Consider the following 19,162-nt stretch of genomic DNA (forward strand, 5'->3'; position numbering starts at 1 on the left):
CCGTCACCACATACGTCACAATGCATTTAAATCCCCCTGATTAAAAAAGCCGGTTTCATTTGAAGATATACTAAAATTCTGGTTATTCAAAGAAAATTGGAATATCCTCTGAGGGAATATGGTCAAGCCATCATTTAAAATTATCCTTAATCCCTCTCCTTAAAATGACTAAAATGACTAATTTTCATCGTTTTGTTAAGTTTTAGCCTAAATTTTTAATCATCTGGAATCTTACACCTTATAATATGTTAGAAAATTTTAGTCGGTGTTGCGACATATATATTCTTAGCGAAAGACCACTTGAAGACGTACCAACTTTAAATTATAATTTGCGAACTTTTTGAAGGTTATGGTCATTATTTATTATAATCAGATGATATCTGTCTTATTGGGATATATAAAGTTTAATAAAAATCGGAAATGGATTTCACATTTCAAAAGTTGTTATTCCTGGAAGTCCGAGAAGCAGTGAACCACTATTTTCCATGATCACTCGTGACCTAAGATTGCAAAGGACCATTCATAAACCTTCTTCAAACATTTGGAACTGTTGTGGGGAAAGCACCAGAAAGTGTAGACCAATATTGAAAAATGTGGGTAAAGTCATCAAAATACCAAATATCGGGAGTAACGTTATATGGAGGCTATACGATATCGTGGACCTATATAGACAATTCTCTTCAAGGGCAAAAGTACTAACAGAGAATTCCTTGTGTAGAATTTCAGACAATTCCATTAAAAAAATGTGGCTATAATCATAAAAAAACCGAATATTGGGAGTACCGTTATATGGGGTTATACGATATCGTGAACCGATGCAGCCCATTTTCGAATTTGACCTGCCTGCTGATAAAAAACAGATCGGTGCAAAATGTTAATTCGTTTTGACGCTAGCATGATTACAACAGACACATTTTTCAATGGAATTGTCGGAAATTGCACACGAGGAGTTCCGTGTAAGTAGTTTATCTCCTGAAATAGAATTGTTATATAGGTCCACAATATCGTATATCCCCCATATATCGGCACTTTTTGATATTCGGTATTTTTAAGATTTTAACAGAATTTTAAACGGAAAATTTACTAATTTGTCCCAAATAGTGGAAGGTATTCATTCGGCCCGGCCGAACTTACAGCTTTTTTATCTGTTATTAAATATTAAATAACCCAAATAGTGTTACCCATATTATTATTTGGGTGCAAATTGTTTAAAAACATTTAAAATATGGAAAATCGGGAGATGCAGTTCTACCATTATTTGAACTGAATTGTTGAAATTGAATTGAAACATACCATTCAAGAACACCAAATGTCAAGTTTCAGCTGATTTGGCTGGAAATTGTGACAGAAACCAAAAAAAAAAAAACGAAGATCGGAAGGTAGCGTTATATGGGGGCTATACAAATTAGTGGACCTGCAGGAAATATTTTTTATAGAGGGAGAAAAGTCCTCCCAAGAACCTCAAATGTAAAGGTTCAACTGTTTTGGTTGTAAATTGTGGCAGAAAATTTTAAAATGCTGAAAATCTGGAGGTACCGTTATATTTAGGCTATACGAAAACGTGGACTTATTTTTAATGCCTGTCAGCTTGCATATAATACAAACCGTTGTGATTTTAACAGACAGCATTATAATTTAATTCTGATCAAGATTATGTTTCGCGGTGTTGCAAACGGAATGACAAATTTAATATAGCCTCCATTGCAGGGTGGAGGGTATAAAGATATTGGGATTTGAAATATTGAAATTTTAACTCGTAAAATCGAAAAAATAAATTGGAAGAGAACCGGAAGCTAATTTCGTATTTTATGAGCATTTAGGTTATTCAAAATGTTGATCTCTTCGTGGGTGAGGTACCAGAAGGAGTGATCCGATATATTCCACTTTCGCACCTGATATTCTGTTGATTAAAATATGGAGATGTGTCGAGTATGTAAGTAATCTGATGCTTTTTTCACTTTTTGTAAGCTTAATTTTTATTCAAAAAGTTTACCCATTGCGGGGAAGTACCAGAACAAGTGGTCCGTTCAATCACTTCTTCATACATTTTATAAAAATTATAATTTTTCAAAATTTGGACCATTTGTTGGAGATGACTTGATGGAGTGGACTGATATTGTCCATTTTTGCACCTGAGCTAAAACTGATAAAAATTATAGCATTTGCAAATTATTTGTCTTTGAAAATTTCTAACTTTAGTGGGGGAGGAACCAGATGGAGTAGGCCAATATTGTCCATCTCTGAACTCAATCTAAATTTGGACCAAATCGGATACTTCCTTCGAGAGTTATCATTCGCACCAGCCAGGCAGACGGATGGATGTTCTGAAATGGATTTGTTACAAATAGACCTGGGGTCTACAATCGTTATTTCGATGATCCTTTTGACCGACCTGAGTCGATCTAGCTATGTATGTCCGTCCGTCCGTCTGTCCATGTTAATTTGTAATCACGCTACAGGTTGCAATTATGGTCTGATCCTCACGAAATTTAGAATGGAGGTGGGGCTAGACCCAACATAGAACCCTATTTCTTTTAGAGATGATCGCATAATATGTAGGGGTGGAAATGGACCAAAAACTGAAAAAATGAAAAAAGTTAGCATGGGGCTAGAGCTTAGGGCTGGGCAGAAGCCTTCCAATTTTGATGGTCATCGTGTAATATTTAGTGGGTGAAATAGACCACAACTTTTGTGTTAAATAAAAGTCAAATTTTCCATTGATCAGCGAATATTTTTAATCCCGGCGAAATCACAAATAGACGAAGAAGTCAATTCTGACCGTTACGTATATGCCGTTAGTAAATGTATCGGTTATATATAGCGAAATATATACAATGTGTATATACAAAGGAAGGGGATGTTAGTTAGAATGCTTATATCTCATGAATGGCTGGACCGATTTTGACAAATTTTGTCAATTCAGAATGCCCTCTTGGCATAAAAGTATAAAATCTAAAAAAAACGCATAAAAATGCCAATAATGACGTTAATATAAATTTTGTTCGCAAAAGACGCGAAACCTCGCATGACGTTAGAGTTTAGGACAGCGGGTAGAATGAACCACTACTTTTGTGTGAAAAAATACCAACATTGCTTACAAGCGATATCCGAAACACACAAAAAGTGAACTTCTGGCTTTTTTATTCTGATTTCTTTGACGAATAAAGCCAAATATCGTAGACAAATAAATCATATAGATGAGTCAAAATTTGGAGATACAGAGGGCCTCTAGCTTTTGGAGATGATCACAAAATATGAACCAAAAACAGAAAAAATTTCCTGCTCACACATTTGAAGCCAATCGACATGCTTGAGAAGAGATTTAAGGACAGGGAAGAATTCTAGCATTTTTGATGACCATTGGATTATATTTAGCTGTAAAATGGACCAAAACAACTAACAGCAAAACGGAGTGCGTAAATATTGGGCAAATGTCCCTGCTAAGGGTAATATCTGGGCAGTGCTCCGTGACATAATTTTAAAAGCGAAATTTTCCAAAATGTATTTGGGCATAAGGGGGCTTCTAACATATTGTAGTGTTGTAGGGTATCATATGGTCGGTCCGAACAACTGTAGCATTTGCTTACTTCTTTATCTGTGAACATGTTGATCTTTTGTGGGGGAGGAACCAGATGGAGTGGACCCATATTGTCCATATCTGAACTCAATCTAAATTTGGACCAAATCGGATACTCCCTCCCGTTTTGTCCGTATAAAAATATATTCTCTACTGAAGCCATGTGGAAGATGCCCTTCGATATAATTAAAATCGGGAGGTACCATTTTACTATATAGAATAGCGGGTCTATATTGGTACTTTTTGGTGTGGAACTTGGATGGACCTCCACAACCCTGGAAGTACTTTTCTTTGTAAGAGTGGGCTCTAGCTACACAAAGATCCCAAATATACCTCTTCTCTCTTGAAAATGTCTTCGAAAGTTAAAAAAATCTTAAATCTATTATTTTTTGGATTAATATAGCAACTCCTTCATAAGAGAGAGAGAGAGAGAGAGAGAGAGAGAGAGAGAAAGAAAGATAATGAGACCCCTTTGGCGTTTTAGTGAGTGTCCACAATCGAAATTTTGCAAAGGAGTTTTTATTATACTTCAGATGGTTGGAAAATCTCCCAATTTTCGTTATATCTTCTTTTTGTATAGAAAACTTGTTTGTCTTCTCTTCGTATAGAAGGCCTGCTGCTTTTCTCTCTGAAATGTATCTATAGGATTTGTGTTATGTCTGAAATGTTTGGAAAATCTGCCGATTACTTTCAAACTATTTTCAATAGAACCGCTGTTAAAAGTGAGAGATTTTGAGTTTTCAGTCGGAAGTTACACAATTTGTCTGTCTGTGCTTGTGTCGAGACCAGTCTAACTTTTGAAGGGACCCACTTAGATGACTAAAATTTTGTTCATTACTATTCAGTCTTAGTATATCGTTTCTGTATCCGACCTCCTCCTTATAATGGTAAAACCCGATTTCAGATATTTTGAAGGCTGTGGCAACATTTTAAAATGAAATTTTCTACAATTTGTTATTTAAGGTACGTCAAACTAAAAATTAAAAACCGATACAACTTTGGTATAACGCCCTTATAACGGTATCACCAGATTTTAGGTATTTTTAACGTTTTGACCACATTTGGTATCGGAAGTGAACATAATTTGTAGTGCGTCTACCTGGTACAAAAATCGTATATCAGATTATGTTCCGTTTATTGACTATAACTTTTAGTACGTCTACCTGGTACACAAATCGTATATCAGATTATGTTCCGTTTATTGTTCAGGTATGGGGCATCCGGACTTATTGATGTAAGGTATCAATAGTTTGCCACGACGAACTTAAAATCAATATACTTTACATTTTTAGATTCCCATTGTAAAAGGGAAACGAAAAGTGTTAATTTTTCTAACCAAACCTCGATATTACTTGGTTTCGCTACATTTGACTATATTTTCTAGTTTATGAACAAGGGCTAAAAATTATGTGATATTACAAAGTTGCTAGTTGAGGCTCGGTAAATTATTTTTATCGGCCAAAGAAAGGGTGTAGGATATGGCAGATCGAAGAAATGAAATGGTTTTGATTTCAGCACACATTGCCATGCAATATCAGAATATTAAAAACAATCATAAGAAAGTTTAAATGGAATAAATCTCTGACTGACTCATCCACTACCGTCTGTTATTTATTTTCTTTTCCAACAAAACTTTTCAAAAATATAACAACGTATTTTTTTTTCGATTTTATCCCCAAATTTATTTCTATTAAATAAATCTTGCTAAGGATAGTTTTCTTGAATTTCCACAAAAATAAAACACTAAAAAAAATCCCTCCCCCAATCTACAGCACACCCCTCCTTCTCATGACATTTGTCATAAGCAAATTTATGCCTTGGCTTTTCACTTTTAACAATTTATGGCGCATTTCAGGAGTTGTTCTGGTAGAAGTGGCAGTCTGGTCAAAAAAAAAAAGACTAGAGGATGTTGACTATTATTGGGGTCACATATAAGTATTCTAAACGTTCCGTTACACGACGACGAAGATGATGCTGATGAAGTCGTTGGATGGTGTCAAATGCAATTTATGCGTACATTTTGTATTCTCCTTGCAGTTTAGCTTTTTTGCATATCCATATAAAAAGAAAAATCTGTAATGCTTCCCCTCCTGCTAAAATGAATATCATTTTTATCCCTACATTAATTCAATACAGGGAAATCCCTTTTCGCAATAATCACAACTGGTTAGTAAATTTATTTGGTTCTTCTTTTGAATTTCTTTTTTTGCCGTGGAATGAAAAGACATAAAGTTGTAGAACTTGTCTGTAAAGCTGACAGCCACGGCACTAAATCGTCCAATACAAATTCTAAACATAAATCTTTAAAAATAACTTTTGAATATTCCATGCACAACACCGCGGCAGCTTGATGTGACAAATGCAGTACAGCGGGAAAGTACAGTGGTTCTCAGGCGGGAGCTGTTATATAACTTTTAATGAGATGCCAAGGAAAAAAGCATAAGATTTGGTATTCCTCGGACTTTACAGATGGACTTGTATACAAAGGAAATACCTGGAGGTCTAACCTCTAGAAAGATAACATAACGATTTAATCCCATTAAAGAAGGACTATAAGTTTTCCCCTTACGTATAAGACCTGAAGTTTTACTTCTGTCTTGAAGGCCTGGAGATATAGTAGTCCTGGCGATCTTCTCCATGTCGGCAAATTTGCTCTCTGTAGGGGTCTTCTCTCTACATTGAAGATCTATTGGTCTACTCCATACATAGGAGACCTACAGGTACATGAGTACTTGCTGGTTTTAAATGAAACTCTTCTAAGGTTTTCTACTACATCAGGTCTTCTAGCAAAAGTCATCTACTCCTTTAAGAAGATCCGAAAGTCTTCTACTCCATTTAAAAGACCCGAAGTACTCCATTCAGAAGACCCAAAGGTCTTCTACCTCTTTTAGAACACCCGAAGGTTTTCCTTTAAGAAGATCCGAAAGTCTTCTACTCCATTTAAAAGACCCGAAGTACTCCATTCAGAAGACCCAAAGGTCTTCTACCTCTTTTAGAACACCCGAAGGTTTTCTAGGCCATTTAGAAGACCTGAATATCTTCTACTCGGAATATCTTCCTCTCCGTTTAGATGACCCGAAGATCTTCCACTCCGAAAGTCCGTATAGGAGACCCGCTGGTCTTCTCTCTGTATAGAAGAAGACCTGCTGGTCTTCTCTCTGTATAGAAGAAGACCTGCTGGTCTTCTCTCTATATAGAAGAAGACCTGCTGGTCTTCTCTCTGTATAGAAGAAGACCTGCTGGTCTTCTCTCTGTATAGAAGAAGACCTGCTGGTCTTCTCTCTGTATAGAAGAAGACCTGCTGGTCTTCTCTCTGTATAGAAGAAGACCTGCTGGTCTTCTCTCTGTATCGAAGAAGACCTGCTGGTCCTCTCTCTGTATCGAAGAAGACCTGCTGGTCCTCTCTCTTATCTTGATATAAAAGTCCTATCGTCTCTTGGTATAAGATGTCTGTTGATGTTCTTCTTATATAAAAGCCAGAAGGTTGCCCTCTGTGGTAGGACTACTGAAGGGCATCCCTCTATGGAAAACCTTTTGAAGGTCTTCTTTCTTTAAAAGACTTACTAAAGGTATCTCTGTGTAAATTACCTATTGAGGGCCTGTTATAAACGAGAGGTCTGTTCTTCTGTCCATCGAACGACTGTTTTAAGGCTTCTGTTTATAGGAAACCTAGAGGTCTCCTTCTCCCCCTAAAATATCTGTTTCATATAAGAGGTCTGAGACGGATTTTATGGAATCTTTCTCAAGACCTTTTCTTCCTTGATAAAAAATAACATAACTAAAAACAGTTCTCCCATGGTCAACATTTTCCCAAAATCAATAACAAAAACATTACCTTGAGCCACTGTCACAAACCACATAAATGTGTATCGTTAATGTAATGCATTACTAATTTAGTCTATTTTTGGTTAAATGTGTTTTTATTTTTTATTTTAAGAAAAACAAAAAATCCCATAAAACTTGTCGCCTAGTGTGTTTGTTTGTAGTTCGATGTTAAGATTTTTTTCAAACAGTCATGCAGGGGCTGGCAGGCCGACTCCACCGCACATTTATTTTATATTTTCAATATTTTTTAAGAAATATTTACACAAATGCAAATGGCTGGGTAGAGGTAAATTCGTGCATTCTCATTTTTTTGGGTGGCACATTAGGGAAATGTGATCAATACTGGCTGCAGCTTTTACGGCTAAAAGTTTGTTTTTATTTACCCCTCAGATTTTAATGTCGAATTTCTCTCATTTAAAGCCATCAAAAATACCTACCCCACCAGCATAGAGGTATTGAATTTTCCCCGCTTCTCTGTTGTTATTGCCATAACTGAATGCCATAAAAATGCACTTTGGAAATTTAGCTCTCTTGTCTCTCCAGCACTCCCGATTTATTATTGCAGATAAAAAAGCGATGAGTTAATAATGCCAGCGGATTAAAAACTACTTAAAATTGGGAAATGTTCGGTGATTTTGGTATTCAATTTCGTAAATTTTATGACTATATTGCCATTTGCCATAAATACGTTTATACTTAAGAAAAAAAATATTTATGTATTTATTTGTTAATCATAAACTAAATATTATTGTGGAAATAGCCCACATAAAAACTAACGATTCCACCCTTTTCTTTTGACATAATCAATAATCAAATTATGCTGAAGTCCAATATGATTTTGAGTCATTTGGTTAGTTTTTTATTGTGTTAAGAAATCCAGCCCATCTGAAATTTGTGGTTGTGGAGATTTTTATATAAAATTTTTCATAATTTGTAGACGTTTTTACTCAGGAGTGTCGAATTTTGATGGAGAAATATTAAATTATAATGATAAAAAACATCACAATGATAAGTTCGAAAACGAATTTCTTCGAACGAGAATTGCTTCGAAAAGAGAGTTTGGGAAACTGAATGTTAAAATACAGACTACGTATTGTATAAAATACAGAATACGAAAATGTTAAATTCAATACAAACTCAACCTGGCCTATTATGAAACTTTTGCAGCTGGATCCAGATATGAGATAAGTTACGAATTTTAGAAATTTGTACATAATAAGTACGAATTGTAAAAAAAGGGAACATTATAACCAAGCGACCGTATAGATCACATGTATAGCCGTGATATAGGAGGAATTTGTGAAAACTCGCCATTCATTAAGAAGTATAATTATCAAGTATTAAAAAAATAGTTAGAGCGCAAGGATATGAAAAATTCGGTATTTCGGAACTATACAACAATAAGGTACAGCATTGCTATTAAAACTTCCAATGAGGTACACTTGTAAGAGTTGGGACAATGCCGGATTTGTTGAAGGTTGGTACGGGTACATAACAGGTATACGTAATTTTAAAAGAAACAACATTAGTAATGGAATCCTGTGCGAGTGTCACTCTTTGTGCCAAAAAGAGAAATAAGCAGAAATTACGATTTGTATTAGCGCTGTACAAAAAATTGGACTTACGTTGAATAATTTTTTAAATAATATTCATCTACAATAAGAACTGAAAATGCCAAAATTTGGCGAAATTAAATGAAAACCACTAAGGAAAGTTCAAAATTCGGGCGGAACCGACTAATGATACCCTACACCACCATGCGTATTTTTTAGAGCCTACGGGAATATTTTGGGAATTTATGTAAAGTAGATCATACCAACTATGACTTCGATAAGGATTATATTAGAAAATATTTATTGGAGCAATCGATATACTTAAGTTCGGCCGGGCCAAACTTTTAATACCCTCCACCTTTGGGTAAAGGAAACATTAGAAGAAATTTGACAACAACCATTAAAATGTCGAATATTGGGAGGTATCGTTATATGGGGGCTATACAAAATCGTGGACCAACTCATGCAATGTTTCGCCAACGGAGCTAGAACCTATTATGACCTACAAATACCAATTTTCAGACAAATCAGTGAAAAAATGTGGCAAAAATCATCAAAATACCGAATATCGGGAGGTACCGTTATATGGGGTCTATACCAAAACATGGACCTATAATTACAATGACTCGCCACACGAACTAGGACCCATTATGATCTACAACTACCAATTTTCAGAGAAATTCTTGAAAGAATGTGTCAAAAGTCATCACAATACCGAATGTTGGGAGGTACCATTATATGGGGACTAAACCAAAATGTGGACTCATACATACAATGTTTCGCCACACGAACTAGAACCCATTACGACCCACAAATACCAATTTTTAGACAAATCCGTGAAAAAATGTGGCAAAAATAATCAAAATATCGAATATCGAGAGGTACCTTTATATGGGGGCTATACCACAACGTGGACTTATACATGCAATGTTTTGCCACACGTACAGGGACCCGTTATGACCTACAAATAGCAATTTTCGGACAAATCCGTGAAAAAATGTGGCATAAATCATCAAAATACCGAATATCGGTAGGTACCGTTATATGGGGATAATATCAGAACGTGGACCGATATATCTCATTTTCAATACCAACCATCCTAGACACAATATCAATTGCTCTGCTAAATTTTGGCGCTCTACGTCAAATAATGTGGGCTGTATCGTGATTTCAACAGACAGACAGACGGACAGACAGACGGACATCGTTAAATCGACTTAGAATTTTATGCTGATTATGAATATATATACTTTATGGGGTCTAAGACGAATATTTAAGGATGTTACAAACGGAATGACAAAGTTAATATACCCTCCTTTCCAAGGTGGAGGGTATAAAAATCTATTCAATTTGGGCTGATATATATGCAATATAGTGAGCAATATTCGTAAACTCTGATGAAGATCTATATCGAAGCTATAGAAAAACCTGAACCAACCTCAATAAAATTTGGCAGAGATATTTTCGAGTAGTATCTGATGTCCAGTGCCAAATATCATTGGTGTGGTGTGCATATTACGCATGTGAAGGACATAGCTATAGTTATATCCCAACCGATTTTCTCCGAATTTGATGAACTTGCTTCGAGACTAAATTTGGTTGGATGTACCAAAATTCATTATATTTGGACTGAAATTGATCATTTGGTGCACAATTAACCCGAAATCGGTCGAAGATGTATATGGATAGGTCCCATCGAAATCTGAACCGATTTTGAAAAAAATTGTCAGAGGTATATCTGAGTTGTATGTGGTACCAAATATGATTGATGTCGAATGCATATTACGAATGTGAGTCACTTAAACACCAAATCGGATGAAACCTATATAGGGGAGCTATATCCAAATCTGAACCGATCTTGTCAAAAGTTGATACATTCATTTCAAAGCTGTATATATATGAACCGATTTACACCAAATTGGAAGTACTGGTTTATATTATAAATTCAGTCCTAAATGCCAAAATTCAGTCCATTTGGGCTGATATTAGCCATTTGGTGCACAATAAACCCGATATCGGATATAGATATACATGGGAGCTATATCCTAATCTGAACCGAACTCGATAAAATTTAACAAAGGTATTTTCGAGCCGTGTCTGATGACCGGCAACAAATATTATTCTTCTGTAGAGCATATTACGCATGTGAGGGACTTAAACCCCCAAATCAGATAAAACATATATATGGGAGCTATAGCTATATCTGAACCAAGAATACATGGACGGACGGACAGACGGACTGACATGCATACATCGACTCAGAAAGTAATTCTATGAAGATTCTCAAAAGTAACCATGGACCTATCTCGCTTTCTTCTCCATGTTACAAACAAATACCCAAAACATAATATCCTTACCACTATGTGGTGTAGGGTGTAATGAAGTGTAAAGGGAGATTTTGACTCGGATCGCAAACGATTTAATTTCACAGTAAACAAATTAAAAAGTAGTAAATTTTGGTCAAGCCGAAATTTGAATACCTTCCACCATTTTCAAAAATAATTGATAGAATGAATAATTCCGTTCAAAATGCTGTTATACGAGTATGGGAGCTATAAGGGGGCCGTCATAGGCTGAAGTACCCATTATGAACCTCACATACGAATACCTGAACGTACATATACAATGTTCTGTCATAGACTGTAGTTACGCACTACTAACTTCAAATACGAAATTTTGAAACAATTCCGGTGAACAATGTATCTAAAATCATCTAAATACCGAATATAGGAAGGTACCGATAAATTGGAGCCATACGAAGACCTGGTCCTGTATAGACAATTTTCTGTCGCAGTCTGTAGTACCCGTTAGGAACTTCAAATACGAAATTTGGAATAATGAATGAAAGTCGCAAAAACCATCAAAACACCGAATCCTCCTTATATTCGGTGTTTTGATGGTTTTTGTGACAGTTATATGGGAGTTATGCGAAAACCTATATAGCTCATTTTCAATGCCAAAATTCCTGCAGACCAAACACACATTTGAGTAACATTTTATAAACCTACTTCAATTCGTTCGGAAGATAAAGTGATTTCTAGGGATGGACAGACAGGCAGACGGACGGTTATCGTTAAATCGACATTGAATTTTATGCTGATATATGATATGATTTATGACATATACAGGGTGAGATAAAAAACTGCAACAAAGCCAAAGGCCATAATTTTTACACTTTTTTTTAATTTATTGTCGGAAATTAGCATCAAATTTTAAAATAAGTTTAGATTTTTTCGAATTGGTCACCATTGGCACGAATTATGGCCTTCAAACGGCCAATAAACCGGTCACACGCTCCTCGAATGTTGCTCTGCGGTATTTTGGCCCATTCCCGGCGAAGCCCTTGCTTGAGGTTATCGATACTCTGGTATTTTTTAGTGCCAACCTTGTTTTTCAAAATACTCCAGACTCAATAGTCCAACGGATTGGTATCCGGAGATTTTGGTGACCATTGTGCGCTGGAAATAAAGCGAGAAAGGTCATTTTATAACCATTCTTGGGTGGCGCGTGCTGAGTGCGATGGTGCTGAGTTCTGTTGGAATGTCCAAGGTCTGTGGCCAAAATGTTTGCGTGCCCAAGGCTTTAATATACCCTCCAGAATATTTTCGCAATAATATTCGGCATTTTTCGCGATAATATTCGTCATTTATTCTGATGCCACTGTCAAGTAATACGATCGGAGAGCAACCATCGGCTGTTATGGCCGCCATCCACACCATCACCCTGGCCGGCACTTGAGTTCTGGTGGCCAACCGAAGGTGCACATCTTCACCTGACCTCTTTGGCAAGTAAACACGATCATTTTGTTTGTTTACAAACTGCTGGACAACGAATGTTTTCTCATCGGAGAAAACCAAATTCGGCAGCGAAGCAACTCTTTTGGCCAAGCGAAGCAACTCTTTAGCTCTTTTGAGTCTATTTTCTTTCTGTTGCGGTGTAAGTTCTTGCACTTTTTGGAAATCAATGGCCTTACTCAGAGCTCATTTCTAAATATTATGTTAAGCTCACGAACCATTTTCAGCCACTGCGACGCGGATTTCGATCAAGTCGCTTCTTTACTTTTCAAACCATTTCTGCTGATGTTGCTGTTTTTTTCCGTCCACATCCTTGACGTCGGGTTACGCTACCAGTAACACGGTAACGAGCGATGGTACGATACACAAAAGATTTATTCAAATTTAAATGCTGGAGTGCTCTAATGATAGCCACTTGTGGTTTTCCAGCCAAATATAAAGAAATCAAACTATCACGCTTGAATTCCATCACGAATAACTGTTTTCTGGAATATTCTCACCAAAATGCTTTTGTACCCTTGTAAACAATCACTTGTCATTGTCATTGGATTATTTTTAACAGCTGTTGGACGAGTGGCTAGAAATGACAGCAGTCTGAAGATGGTTGCAGTTTTTTCATCTCACCCTGTACATAGTGTAGAGTATCACAATAGAAATAGTCGTCCTTTTCATACTTAATGCTCATACTTTGTTTTCAAATTAGTAATAAAATACTAAAATATCTTTTTTCCATTTCATTTCAGCATGTGTGTACCTTTCAAAACAATAAACACTCACTAAGAGCGTTTTCGAATATGACGAGTATAGTGAAAACAAAGCGGAAATAAAGTGTCTTCTGAAACAATCAAAACGAAAATACAAATTTTTAATAAAGAATAAACAAAACATAAAGAGAAAACAAACACTTAAATCATAAACAATTTATTTACAAAAAAAAGTACTGAAAAATGATGTGATGACTAATAACGAAAAATGTTATTAAAAATTAATATTTAAAACAAAAGGCACTAAAATGTGTTGAAGAAAGTTTCATAAAAAAAGAGTGATACGTAAAAAAATAAAAAGTGAAAAATAATTTTCAAACAAATCTCTTAGCAAGAATATTCATCAAAGTGGCCGCCCCGAAAAAATGTTGACACATTACAGCTGTTTTCCGGCCATGCCATGCCTGGCCGTTGTGGTACATCAATAAGGCTGCTATCGGTAGTAATGTAAACTCTTCCACATCGCTGCTTTCTATTTAAACATTTTTGTGAAGAAATTATTACATGTTTGAAACATAAATCTAATTCAAGAAGAGTGTTGGTTATTCGTAGTTTGTGTGTGTTTCGAGCAGAGCCATCATAATTTAAAAAAGTGTCCTTAGTTTGTGATAATTAAAAACAAAATAAAGTAACAGAAAATATGGCTCCTACGAATAGAAGACTTCCAGTGACATTGTTACAAATCATCCTGCTGCTGGTGGGGTATGGAGTACAGGAGACCAACTCAATGAAAGGTGAGTACAAACCTTCAAATAAGACATTTGAAACAAAATGTAAAGCGTTTAAATGATCAGCATATTTTCCAACCCAGAACATGTATGAAGTGGCCATTACAACATGTCCACACAACTCTTGATGACTTTTTCATGGAAACATCATACAAATATTCGTCATACGTCAAATTGCCACATTGAGGCATTCAGCGTAGAAATGTTTTCAAAAATTTCTCAAATAAATTCGTGGAATTGAAAATATCATCACATTTCCATTTGAGTCATTTTTAAATTAGTTTTCCAATCTATCGTATCAAAGCGATGAAACTGTTTTGTCTTTTTATTTCTCATTAGCAATTAATTGGATAGAGGACAGAATATTGTGAAAGGTCGCAATTTTCTAAGAAAATTTCAACAAAAAAAAAACAATTTGAAAAAGAAAAAAATGGGAAGTGTTCACCACATAGTTTTCAAAATCAAATGAAATACTTTCTGGGAATTACGTGGCAAAATAGATTGGATCATGACAGAGTACATAAGGTAACCTTTTGCAAACATATATATCAAAAAAAAAGTAAAAAAGCTGTAAGTTCGGCCGGGCCGAATATTGAATACCCTCCACCATTTGGACCGAATTTGGCAATTCTCAAAAACAATAAAATCCGTTTTAACTTCTTTCAAAATCTTAAAAATACCGAATGTAGCTATTATATTAGGGTTTATACGAGGACATGAACCGGCGTAGGTAACATTTGTCATAAGCCATTACAAGATTCAAATGCGAAACTTAAAAAAAATCGGTTCTAATATTGATAAAATCAAAATACCGATTATCGGGAGGTACAGTTATATGGGGGCTATACAGACAATTTTCTGTCGTAGGCTGTAGTATCTATTACGAACTTTAGATGTCAAATTTGAATCAATTCTGGTGAAAAATGTCCTTAAAATCATTAAAATACCGAATATTGGGAGGTGCCTTTATGTGGGGGCTTTACGAAGAGGTGAACCTGCACAGACAATTTTCTGTCTTAGGCCGTAGTATCCCTTACGAACTTTAATTACCAAATTTGAAACAATTCCGGTGAATAAATTCGCTAAAATCATCAAAATACCGAATATTGGGAGGTACCGTTATATGGGGGCTCTTGTATACATTATGAACTTCAAATACCAAATTTGAAACAATTCCGGTGAAGAAATTCGCTAAAATCATCAAATTACCGAATATAGGGAGGTACAGTTATATGAGAGCTATACCAAGACGTGGACCTGCACAGACAAATTTCTGTCTTAGGCTGTAGTATCCATTACGAACTTTAAATACCAAATTTGAAAATACCGAATATCGGGAGGTACAGTTATATGGTACAAAACGTGGACCTACATGGCCCATTGTCAATACCAATAGTCCTGCAGACATAACATACATTTGAGTAAAATTTTATCAATCTACTTTAATTCGTTCGGAAGCTAGATTGATTTGCACAGACCGACAGACGGACGGGCATCATTAAATCGACATAGAATTTTATGCTGATCAAGAATATATATACTTTGTGGGGTCTAAAATGTGTATTTCGAGGTGTTACAAACGGAATGACAAACTTAATATATATGATGGAGGGTATAAAAAGACCTAATATAAACAAGTATAACGAATCTAAAATTTTAAAGGTGGACTTTTCGCTGGAGAAATATCGGGCACATGTATATATATTTTAAACATATTTTGGGGTTAAAGCCTTATTTTATGGGAGTTTATGCAAAATACTCCTACAAAGCATATTCTACAGCAAATGTCGCTATAAGTCATCAAAAGGAGTCTTCAAATCCATTATATATAATTTTTTTTCATCAATTCTGCCAAAATAAAATTCTCAGTTCTTTGATAAATTTTTTCAACAACATACAATTTTGTTTAAGGCAGAAAATGTCAAAAGAAGAAATATTCTACACAAACATTTTTAATCATTTTCAGAATAAACCATATATGTAGGTGGAATTATTTTTAAGAAAATTAGTTTCGAATTGTATATATTACAAGTGAAAATGATGTGTTTTTTCTGTTAATCCTATTATAAGTAAAAATCTCCCTCAATACTTAATTTTTTTGGTGATGGTATCAAAAAAAAAAAAAAAAAATATATTCTACATCAAATTTCCATGTGGACCTCTGAACTAAAGAAATTTGTATACCTTAAATATACCATAGAAAAATATCCACAACTTCAGATTAGACAAAACCCTTTATGGAAATGCAAAAGGGATTTGATAGCACTCGGTTGATAGATCGAAACCCCAAATTAGTTAAATTTAATATAGAACTTGGGATTACTTCAAAAATCATTAGTTTCAAAAATGAGCAATGTCGGTCCACTTTTTGCTGTAGTCTTTATATACCTCGATTTTAAGTATTTTTTGGGTTTTATTTTTCATACATTTTTTTTAATTTTTTTGTATAGATATTAAATGTGGTTATATTCTTCATTCTAACATGAATTAATATAAAAATATAAAAAAGTGAAAATTGAATATGGAAATGGATATGGCTATGGCTATATAATAACTTATTCATGCTTTTCCGTCCAAATAATTCACAAACACATTTATATGTATTTATTTTTATACCCTACAACACGATGTGTTGGGGTATTATAAGTTTGATTGGGCCAGAATTTATGTAACACCTCGAAATATTGGTTTCCCATATAGGAAAGAATATATGGATCTTCCTAGCTCGCCGAGCTGAGTCGATCTAGCTATGTATGTCCGTCCGTCCGTCCGTCCGTCCGTCCGTCCGTCTGTCCATGTTAATTTGTAATCACGCTACAGGTCGCAATTATGGCCCGATCCTTACGAAAGGTGGGGTTAGGGTCAGAATAGAAGCCTATTTCTTTTGGAGATGATCGCCAAATGTTAAGGGGTTGAAATGGACCAAATACTGAAAAAATGTCGGATTTTGCAGTTGCTACACAGGTCGCAATTATAGACCAATCGACGCGGAATTTCGCATGTAGCTAGAGTTTAGGGCGAGGAAGAAGCCTACCAATTTGGATGGTCATCGGATAATATTTCGCGGATAAAATAGACCATATCTTTTGTGTTGAAAAAATTCAAAATTTTTCATTAAACCGCGAATATTTTAAGTCCCGAAGAAATCACAAAGCCATGACAAGGTTACTTCTCATCTTTACATTTATGTTTACATCCAACAAATCGGATATATAGCAAAATATGTGCGACATATATGTTTATCAAAGAAGATATGCTTGAAAAATCTCGTATGTGTCGAGAACGGCTGAACTGATTTCGACAGTTCTCATTAATTCAGAATGGCCTCTTGGCAGGAAAGAAAAAACGTCAAAAAAATCGCATAAAAATATCTCTCTAAAGATGAAAATATTGATTTTGTAAAATTTTCTCATATTTTTTCAATTTTGTCATATTTTTGGCATATTTTCATTTTGAATTAAACATTTGGTAATATTTCTAAAGCTAACAAAACTAAGTAGTTAGGATATCAGGATATCATATACAGATCGCATTTATGGCCCGGTCCTTACGAAATTTTCCATGGGGATAAGATGAGGGACAGAAAAGAAGCCTACTCTTTTTGGAGATAATCGCCACATATTTAGGGGTTGAAATGGACCAAAAAACTGCAAAATTGTCAGCAGGTCGTAATTATCGCCCGATCCTCACGCACATTTGAATGGGGGTTACCGGACATTGCAAACGCCAAGCAGTTTTGGATGGCCATTCAAAAATATTCATTGTGTGAAATAGTTTGCCAACTTTTGTAAAATACGAAAATGTCCATTCCAGTGACTTTTTGGAGATTTCACAAATACAGGAAATACGCACTTCTGACTATTTCGTTAACGCTGATTTCGTTGAAGAATATCAAATGTCTGTATCTCATATAGATGCGTTTTAGTCTTTCGAGTATCTCGCCTATATAAACTGTATCGTTTATTATAGTGTTGTAGGGTATTTAACGGTCGGCCCCGCTCGACTGTAGCCTTTGCTTACTTGTTGTAAAATACAATATCTTCTTAATTTTACAAATTTAACGTTTAATCGAAATAAGACAGCAACAAACAACTAAACATGACAACTCATTGTACCGCCCAGACAAACAAACAAAAAACATTTCAATTGAAAACCATCTGACCATAAGCCATTTCTTCTGCAGAATATTGACAAATGGCCAAGAAATAATTAAGCGAACGTAGAAAAACTAAACAACAACTTTTTAGACTTTGTGCTATAGTTTTACAAAAAACTTAAAACAGCAAACCCTGAGGAAAATCTTTACAGAACAGAAAAAATTAATGCAACCAACTAAAATATCTTTGCCAAGTAAAAAGTGAAAATAACCAACAAACGAAGATCTCGCTCACATGTGTGAAAATTGAAATTGTCTGTCTGGGACAACGAAACGAAAAAAGAATCAACTCAAATGGTACAATAACAAACAGAAACATACACCGCTGGGTGAATCATCCCGTTCTTGACGAAATGATCGTCAAAAAACAATACACAAAACACACATTAAGCCAAAAAGTGACGTCACGCACCCATGAGTGTGAAAATAGTTGAACTAGAAGAAGTGCCGGGCATGAAAAAAAGAACTAATGGACATTTATACAAAACACTGCTCTAAAATTATCGTAAACATTACGTATTCATACTAAATTAAATTGCACACACAAAAACAACGACTAAAATGAAATCAGGGGCGTGGTAAAATTAGGATCTGATTTAATGTAGTTCTTACAAAGCTTGCAATTAGCTAGCCAGAAAAATCACATTTTTATACCCTCCACCAAAAAAGGTATGGAGGGTATATTAGGTTCGTCATTCCGTTTGTAACTCATCGAAATAATTATTTTAGACCCAACAAAGTATATATATTCTTGATCAGCGTAAA

General features: G+C 35.2%; 1 protein-coding gene across 1 annotated transcript in view; it reads left to right on the forward strand.

Moving 5' to 3' along the window:
* The first annotated feature begins 13,698 nt into the window (after positions 1–13,698).
* The window catches only part of LOC101892838 (chondroitin sulfate proteoglycan 4), a 54,395-nt gene continuing 48,931 nt past the window's right edge, over positions 13,699–19,162 (forward strand). The window contains exon 1 of the mRNA XM_005179678.4: positions 13,699–14,247. Coding sequence (XP_005179735.2) covers positions 14,154–14,247 — 94 coding nt within the window. The 5' untranslated portion in view covers positions 13,699–14,153. The remainder of the gene's footprint in view (positions 14,248–19,162) is intronic.

This window comes from Musca domestica, unplaced genomic scaffold (genome assembly GCF_030504385.1).
Source record: "Musca domestica strain aabys unplaced genomic scaffold, Musca_domestica.polishedcontigs.V.1.1 3, whole genome shotgun sequence".
Classification (NCBI taxonomy): domain Eukaryota; kingdom Metazoa; phylum Arthropoda; class Insecta; order Diptera; family Muscidae; genus Musca; species Musca domestica.